General features: G+C 36.8%; 1 protein-coding gene across 1 annotated transcript in view; it reads right to left on the bottom strand.

Moving 5' to 3' along the window:
* Positions 1-6,759, bottom strand: part of RDX (radixin) — a 38,974-nt gene extending 32,215 nt beyond the window's left edge. The window contains 2 exon segments of the mRNA XM_009335262.1: positions 2,024-2,095; positions 6,742-6,759. Of these exon segments, the coding sequence (XP_009333537.1) occupies positions 2,024-2,035 (12 nt within the window). The 5' untranslated portion in view covers positions 2,036-2,095; positions 6,742-6,759.
* Positions 6,760-9,392: the final 2,633 nt, after the last annotated feature.

The following is a 9,392-nucleotide window of genomic DNA, read 5'->3' as shown; positions in this document are numbered from 1 at the left end:
AATCTCCAAAGCAATCTACCATTTAAGCAACGAGAGCAAAATCTGAGGTTTGCTTTTTATAGGGAAAATTACTTTATCTTTGGCATGTGTGCTACTTCTTCATTCACTGATTACCAATTATAATTACAGCAACCTGCAGTTTATAGGAAGAAATCCATATGACATTTTTCAAGAACTGTAATAAATTTAATTTCATTTCTTAATGGCTCCTTTCACTTGGCTTCCTTCTAAGATCTCACATGTGCCTACATCGTCAAGAGACATAAGAGAACATCCCAACATATGAGAACTCTTTATATAAAGCCCGTAACAAAAGGAAAAAAAAAACACCCACCTCCTCTTTGGCATGAGTCCAGCTTCTTTCCTAAGATCTGGTAGCTAATTTCCATTCCTAGGGTGGATTGTCAGCTCTTACAACACCTCTGCAATCTCAGTTCTAAGGATATTGCTTTTCTTGTGCGCAACCCTAAAACTGTATTTCCCACAATTTTCTCAGGCCCTTAAAATAGAGGGAACCCTGCCTGCCTAAATTTCATGGTTCCAATCCCAGAATTTAAAAAGAAGTAAGCTCACCCAGGCTGTCTTTTTTTCTAGCCATCACTTCTGTGACTTCATTGCTCTGTAGCTGCATGAAGTTGGGGGCCTCCGGATGCACATGGGCTCACAGTGACTTTTTGCCTTATTCTTAAAACACAGTTTTCCAGTTGAGAAACTCTATCAAAGTCACTACTCAATTATCATAGCTAGGACTCAAAAAGGTCAGAAAACAGTATGCTGCTAATTCATTTTCCTGCCCTTAATAGTGCAGCTTTCTGTAAGAAGGGGACAGGATACAAATAACTTCAGAAGTTATTGCCCCCGATCCACAGGGGGGAAGAGAATAAATTACAGAAACAATATGGTATGGCCAGTTGGTCAGTAGGCCAACAGCAAAGCTCAGAACAGCCCTTGGACAGTCCCATGCTCACATTATTCATTAAGCTGTACCAGTTCCAAATACTGGTGTGCAATACAGATTATTTACACAGGTAATTTCTGATTAATAGCAAAAAAACTTCTGTATGTCAATGTGTAAGTATGTATATGTGTACACACATGCACACAGACATATTTATTCTTTGCAATAGATCTGCCCTGCTCCTAATCTACCACCTCAATGAAACATCAGTAAACAAAGAAAGCCTGAAGGCTATTACATAAACCAATTGAGTTGAATAAAAATCTCCCCTGACAATTCAGTTCCCTTTCTGAATGCTTTGCTCACTGGATACAAGGGGAAGAGTCAACCAAAACTCAGTTAACACGTGGCAGATGAAATCCTAAACAACCAATATTACATCAACAGCAAAAGAATTAAGCTGTTGAATAATTATCTCCTCAAAGAATTCTAGAACTACTATCAAAACAAAAGTTGGAGATTCCCCCCCGCCCCTGATAGAAAGTGGATGAACCCTTATCTCAGCTGAAGTGAGATTAATAGGAGACCACAAACATTGCTTATGTCTTCCCTTCAGCACTTACCTTCTAGATTATACCCTCTACCATGGTAAAACTACCACCTAACTTAGGGCTGTTGCTGTCGCAGACACTTTACACATGTTCTGTCTTCCCCTGCCAAATCCTGCAGCAAATCCTTCCGCTGATTCTCACAGATGTTGAGTCAGGCTCTAATTATGCCTCCATTAACCACTGTATGTCATCTCATCTCTAAGTCAACAATTCCTGAAAAGTCATTCCTCCTGCCAGCCAAATGGGCTCTAAGTTCACTGTGGTTTATAAGTACTGCCCCCATCTCCAAGTGTGCTCCATGCAACTTGCAGTACTGAGCTTTCTTGATCTTTTTTCACATATTGGTATTAAACTATCTCAACTCCAATTGTACATTATAAGATCTTATGAAATCTAGAAAGGGCAGAGTCAAAACAACTAGAGCTATTATAAGATCACCACTCTAAAACATGAAAACCCTGTTAGATTTTAGATGAGCTTACTCATCTAAAGTAAGATGAGAACAGCTACTTACTGGTTTCGGCATTTTTCTTGTTTTCTTTAGTCTCTTGTCCACTTAAGTCTTCTACAAACTCTTTGTCCCTTTCTGTCAAAAACAAAATTAAAAGGGTCATATTTAAATTAATCATAACAGAGTCCATGTACATCACAGCAAACAGTAAAAATTCCAAAGCAGGTAAACAAGAGCTCTACATGTACAAAATACACTTTTCGTTAGATAACATAACTAAAAAGCATCTAAGCTAACCAGTACCAGAATCTACAGGTCTCTAAGTGGTGACCTCCTTTCCAGTTTTTGTAGAATAATAATCCACTAATGTTAGAATAAAGAGACAACAGTTCCCCAAGTGCTACAAATTCTTTTAAAAACTTTTGATATCTGACATCTTCTAGTATTAAAAACCTTTAACATTATTTGCAAGGAACTAAAATTTGTACAAGGAACACCAAAGCTGCAATTTAATCTGTCAGCTCTAGTCAAACTTGAAACATCATGAAAACAAGGAAAAAACCTAACATAATTTTAAAGCATCAAAATTGTATTTCATGTCTATAAAAGCATCCGTTTCTCTTAGTGAAGGAACGGTACGGTCATTTTTCCCCAAATAAAGAGAAACGCAAGTACACCATGACAGTAAAAAAAGGAAGAAAATCTGCTCTGCTTAAAATGATAGCTTTTTTTTTAAAGCAGAATTGCTGTAAATTATGTCTACATGGTAATTAAAGTATTCACTATTGTGTTCTGTTCCAAAACAGTTTTTATGCCTTGAAAAAAATATGCTTGCAATGTTATTGGTAGGTAGCATCCTGCCTCCTTTTCAATTCATTCTAACTCAGAATAAGCAGCTAGTCACCCTCTTGCACAGTTCTAAAGTAATGACTTCCATGAACCAGTCCTGCTGCTGGTCTGCAAAGAGTACCAAAGGTGACAATGCCTTCAAAAATAGAATTAACTGGAATTACAGTTATACTAAGAAAAATGAAAGTAACATACTATTCCGAATAATCCAAGATTCCAGTATTATAAGTCCATGACTGCATCAGCTGAATGAAATTTTCAGAAGTGCTTAAAAGAAGTATATAAGGAGAAAACCAAAATGTTTATAGAGTAATTCGTTTATCAAAAGCAAACTTTTGTATAAATAATTTCTCATTGATAAAGAAAAATGCAAATATAAAGTATTGTTATATATATATTTACAAAAGAAGTTATTTTTCCTTGCTTCTTGGCAATAAAAAAATACAGTAAATATTAGAAACATTTGCACAGCAACCTAAGGTGCACTAGCATTTAGTTTTTATTTCTTTTCCTAATCTGTAAAGATACATTTGAAAAGAGGGAGTACAAAAAAAGAGATAAAGGATGAAAACAGAATTTAAGAAGCATCAATGTTGTTGGCTGGTAAAGAAAAATTAATGTTAAGGATAAAGATTACAGAAAGAGATCTAATGGTATAATGCAGATATGCGGCAAATTTTGTTTAATGAAAAACCAGCCTGCAAAAAATTAAAACAGTATCTTTAAGTTATAGTCATTATGACATAATTAATGTAGCACAACTATAAAGGTATAATACTACATTTGCCTAGCATAAAGGCAATTACATTCTAGTACATTATTTTTTTAATTACGGAAGATATTCTAAAGTATTAGTATCGGTAAGACTACCTTACTATTCTAAGATATTGTTCAATATATTCTTGAAAAATACGAGTACAATTTTCCACAATTTCACCCCCCTTTTTTTCTTGTATCGCAAAAAAGCTTTCAGGATGGGGGTGTGTGTGTGTGTGTGTGAAGGTTTGTTTGGGTCCTTACAACACTGGCTTCTGATAAAATTCAATAGCACATTTCCAGTTCACAGAAGAGATTGCCCCCTCTTCTCCCCTCCTTTCCCTAATGTACTCCTCAGAAAAATTCAGAAGAGTAGTAAAAGGCAAAACAAGCTTGGTTCTAATATCTGCTAACAGTAAGCAGGATTCCGAGCTGCAGTAATCCCCGCGTTGATCTTTTTGACAGTAGAGGCTCATCGCTTGCAAAACTGAAGGCAGGTTGAAGCCCTAGAGTTAAACTCAGTTAATTAACAATGCAAAGCTAAATTAGATTCTCATCCACCATTTTACAAGCATGCCAACTCAACAGTACTAAAAGGAATAGAAAGTAGCACAACTGTTTTTATGTACCTATAGTTACATTAGCATTGAAAAGAAGGGGTGTGATAAGATGACTGATAACTAAGTCCAGTCTCCAGGAGACAAATGAGAACACATGGCACAAGGCTGAGATCTGTGTTATCAACTGATTACTTTCTGAGGTCTTTCTACGAGAGATCATGTCTGTCACTTTCTAGAATGACTGACATACCCTCATATGTTTTATCATTGCAAATTCTTCCCTAAATACGTCCCAACTTTTTACTTCAGGTTTTACCCAAACATTTTGTTAAACTACTATCAACCAGCCCTAAATTACTTATTTGAAAACTATTTTAAAACCTTAAGGTATTTTTTAAAATCAGAAACGTGACTAGAGTTTTAAAGGATAGTTCTATGTCATCAAATCACAATTGGTAGACATGTAATTTAAATGAGTTTACAGAATTAACATTTATTGTTCGCATACAATAAAACAAAGCTATCAGCTAAAAGTAAGAATCCTCTTGTGCAAACCTCAATAAAAATGAAGTCTCACTGTCAGCCCCACAGACCTCGTGGGCCCAATAAATTATCACAGTACACAAGCAAGAGAAAAAAATCCGTGCAAAGCAAATAATAGCCCAGGTATTTTTTTTGTTGAAGTGTTTGCTGTAATATCTTTTACTACAGTAAAAAAAAAACCCTATCATTTCTTTTAAAAAAAAGAAATTTAATAAATTTAGAGCCAACTATGCTGAACTTGTTTCTATTTCAGATCATAAAGACCTTGTGCCATATTATAGGAAAAAAAGAAATCAAACTCAACTAATAGGGTCTGCAACTTAAATTCATGGACCATTGTTTCCATTGTATATATAATGCAAAAACCAGCCTGTGTCTATATGCTTTCATACTCAAAATGTTATGCAATTTCAAAACAGTATATTCACACAAAAGCATTTCAACTAAGTATTATAGGTATATAAAAATCAAGAAGTTCACAGATCTTAAAATTGTGCAAAAAGTGAAATCAAATAAGCACTGAATAGAAAAATAACACCCTATCTTTCCCAATTATTGGCACCAGCTAACATTAAAAACAAAACAAATGTAAGGAAAATATTTGGCCAGAAGAAACAAAAAATCACTGCCAGGCAAAATATTGTGCATCTCCACTATTATTACTGGAGTGGGAGTTCACTTCTGCTACTTACGCATTTCCAATAAATTTATATTTAGTGGATGCAACCATATCAGTTTTACTAAATTTTTATCTGTCTTTGAAACAGTTGATTACTTATACTTACTTTTATCTTAACAGTCATGTGAGATGGCATTGCAAGTAGGGGGGAAAAAAAACAGCCAACTGGGATTGGGAATGATATCCCTGTTGCTTCCTGCATTCTGAAACCACCTTGTGACCTACTAGACATAAAGGCTCATCACTTTGGCATTTCGATTCCCAAAGGTGCCTCCTCCAAGTCAGGATTAGCAGGGTTGTGACTTTGCCGAGTTCCTACTGCTACAACACTCCAGCCCTCGAGACCTTCACAGCAGATGCAGTAATCTGGACTCTGGACCAAACCACCAAAATATCAGAAGGCTCCACATCACAAACAAAAAAAAAAAATCATTCAGAACTTCAAGTATTCTCTTGAAATGAAGAACTGTGATTTCAATTCATTTCACTACAAGGCAGTTAGGATTTTTAAATCAGTATCATCCATGTTTCCAGTTATGCCACAGAAGCCAACAAATAAAGCAATTGTTGAAAGATGACAAAGAAAGCTTTCTTCGGAAAATGATGGCGCATAAAACACTTGATGCCAAAATTCTGTCAAATAATTTACGCAGCAGCTGTTTTCAAAAGAAACATTCATACATGCAGCCATGGGTCTGAGGTCAGGTGAGGATGGGATAGGAGGCAGAAGGCTTGAGCAGGATGCCTGGCTGGCAGAGAACTGACCCTCAAAAGCAGGATCCCTATCTCACAGCTTAGGACCTTCTCTCAGAAGCAGTCTCTTCAGCAGTGTGCCTCCTAAACTCTAGCACGGTTCATCACCTATGCCCTATACAGAGGGCAGGGACCACAGAGCCTTAGCCACAGAAATACAACTAACTCATTTATTTACAGGAACTTATTTAAAATTAATATACTTTTTCATTTCAAAATCTTATACCATTCAATTTTTTGTGATACCTAAAAGTTTTAGATCTTTGGGGAGGCAGCAATAGGCAACTTACAGGCCACTGTACCTGACTGACTGGTCTCAGCTTTCTACAGAAATGCCTCTCTACTCCAAAGCAGCCTGTGAATGCCTGCAGGGCAATCATCTTTTACGCTAACATCTCCCTAATATCACGCTTGCTGCAGTCCAATAAAGAAGTTCATTCGCCACAGACTTTACTTCTGCATACATCTTTTTCAGACACAGAGGTTGTCTACTCAATCATCTGCGATGTAAGCAAACCGGGGGGGAACCAAAACAAGCCATCTATCTCACAAAAAAGGAAAAAAAGAGCTGAATTCTATAACTAACACGTAATAACTGAGATTTGACCGGTGCTAGATATCACATGCAGAGTATTACATACCAACTTTTTTTAGTACTGTATCTTTACCTTCTTAAAACCACCACTTCCCCCAATCCTTCCTTCAAAATACTTTAGATAGGTTTGCTGTCTCTCTGAAAAATAATTGCAATATAACCAGTACAATTGTTATGCATTAAATGTATTTATAGTTAAATATATTTTGAACAGTGAAGTGTTTCTTCCAAACTGGAGTTCCTGAGAACTTCAGAAGTACAAATGACAACTTGGTGACTGCCAACACAGTAGTTAAACAAAAAGCAATGCAGGCCAGCCAAAGAATATTCGTGCAATACTTGCAGTTTTACCAGTTAATAAACTGGTATGCTATAGATGTGCTATACAATTTACATACAGTTTATATTTATTAAGTTTAGTAACCTTACTTCAAATTTTAGCTTCAAAGTACCCACAACTGCACTATTTGAAATAACTCTAAGATTTTGAAGCCTGCAATGACAGGATGGTCAATCTTCCCATGTACATCCGATACACGAGCAAAAATGGAAATTAAGAAGTGTGACTGATGCAGGTACTCTGTTGTTTCAAGGTGAAATAAACCTTTATCTAAAAATACAGTTAGCAAAGAATTATGACATAACCAAAATTCTGGGTATAATACCTGGTTTTGAAATGGGATATATTTTCTGAATAATGCTGTTACGTCTCTTAGAACTAGTTCCATAAAATAAAGGAAACTTATGAACGTGAACTGGCCACTCGCATCAGTCTCCACATACACTAGCTAGAGTTCTTAAATCAAAAGGTTCTAGTGTAAAGATTATTAACTCTCTTTTTGGGCCAATTTGTTTTTCCTTGTACTACATGACTTGAAGGTTTCATTTCACAGAGTGATTAATAAACATCTTAAACAGAAAGGAAAAAAGTTTTTAACTTCAAAGCACAGCTAAGAATTAGCCTACTGGTAAAGTTAGCCCGCAGATGCAGCCCTTCAATGTTGAAAGTTTACCTAGGTGCCTTCAGCTGTGGAGTGAACTCACTGAGCAGGCAAGACACTGATCCATTAAAGCAGCACTCAGTGTATCTTTCAACAACCAGGACTTTCTTCAGAAGTTTGTATAAAGCTTTGTTTACATTTACAGACTTGAAAATCCTCCCTTTCCTCTACTCCCACAGACTCCTAATGCAACACAAAGTGATAGGACAGCTTTGATGTATTTAACACATCCAATAGAAAGAAGTAATACCTTAAACAACTTCCTTCTTCACTTCGGCCAACAGAAGTCCCCCTTTTCAAAAAGCTGAGCAAGACTGTTGAAGAAGAAAGGCCGTATACCCATCCTAGCAGTGGCTAAGGTAACCTCCTTTAACCAGGAACTGCCTTCTAATATCATAACCTCTACACTTCTTATCCCCCTAATTTTGCATCTTGTAGATGGATCCATACTCTCTCTTTATGGCTTTACCTAATTTTCTGTGAACCAACTCTTTTTCTGGCAGCTCTATTGTCACCAAACCCTGGAATGCTCTCTACTGCATTGGCAGAAATAGTCAGACCAGAACTCTTTGTTGTCTCTACAAACACTTTTACACCGTTTCTTTCAGTCAGCATGCAAGGAAAACTCTCTGGACAGCTCCTGACACATCACACCATGTCATTTTCTGTGTGTTTTCTAAAGCCGGTTTTTGTACTTTTGCTCTCTAGTCTCCCAACCTGATGGAAGAGCTGCGTCACTTCAGCACAAAGCTTGGAAATACGCCACTGCCCTGCAATTGCCATTTGCTGGGAGGTTGCTTATCTGGGAACACTGCACTGACTTGCAATTTATTTTTCTCACAGCCCCTCTTATGCTAAATCAATAGACGCAAGTCTTATAATTCAATAAACAGTTACTACTCGTCTCTTAATGATCACAAAACTACCTCATCACAGTAACCATAATGTTACTGTATACCAACTCCACCGTCTTCCCTCGCAACACACGCTGCCCAGCAGCATTGTGCCAATGCACTACATCAGAGCTGACAGCAACAACGGTATTTCTATGATCTTCTGAGTATGTGAAGTGCTGTGCAGGCAAATGCATCCTCAAAACGTTTCTGTGACAAACACGATGACAAGCACCTCCGACGAAAACAAAACAGAGTAAGATGCCGGGACACGTCTGAGGACTGATACAAACCAGTCACAAAGACAGAATTGATTAAAACTCAGAACTGCAACTCCCATAACTGAGTTTAAAAAAAAAAAAAAAAAAGAATCTTTTTAAAAGCCTGTACCAGAAAAGAGGAACATGAAATACTTGTCTAGGATGTTACATAGACTGGAAAAGACAGCTTAATAGCACCTTACAACTGATGTGATTAGTTGTGTTGGCATGGAATCCAAAGAGTTATTTTTTTCACGTTTGAATTAAGGAAACTGACAAAAGAGAAATGAATTCCACAAAGTTGAAACTAAAACCCCTTATCTGCGCTAGACTTTAAGCGGCAAGGTTAATTACAAATGCCCACGACTTGTACAAAACATTAATCCATTCAAAAAAACAATGCACAAAGGCTCATTCAGGGCCGCTGTGCCCATTACGTCGGTCAGTATTTAAGGGCTCTGAAAATGTGCATTTGTTGAAAACAATAGACAGCAACAGATGCTTCACAGAACTTGTTTATGAAGTAATTCCTTATTATTCTTC

This window comes from Pygoscelis adeliae, unplaced genomic scaffold (genome assembly GCF_000699105.1).
Source record: "Pygoscelis adeliae isolate BGI_AS28 unplaced genomic scaffold, ASM69910v1 Scaffold142, whole genome shotgun sequence".
Lineage (NCBI taxonomy): Eukaryota > Metazoa > Chordata > Aves > Sphenisciformes > Spheniscidae > Pygoscelis > Pygoscelis adeliae.
This window is presented reverse-complemented; position numbering and strand designations above follow the sequence as displayed.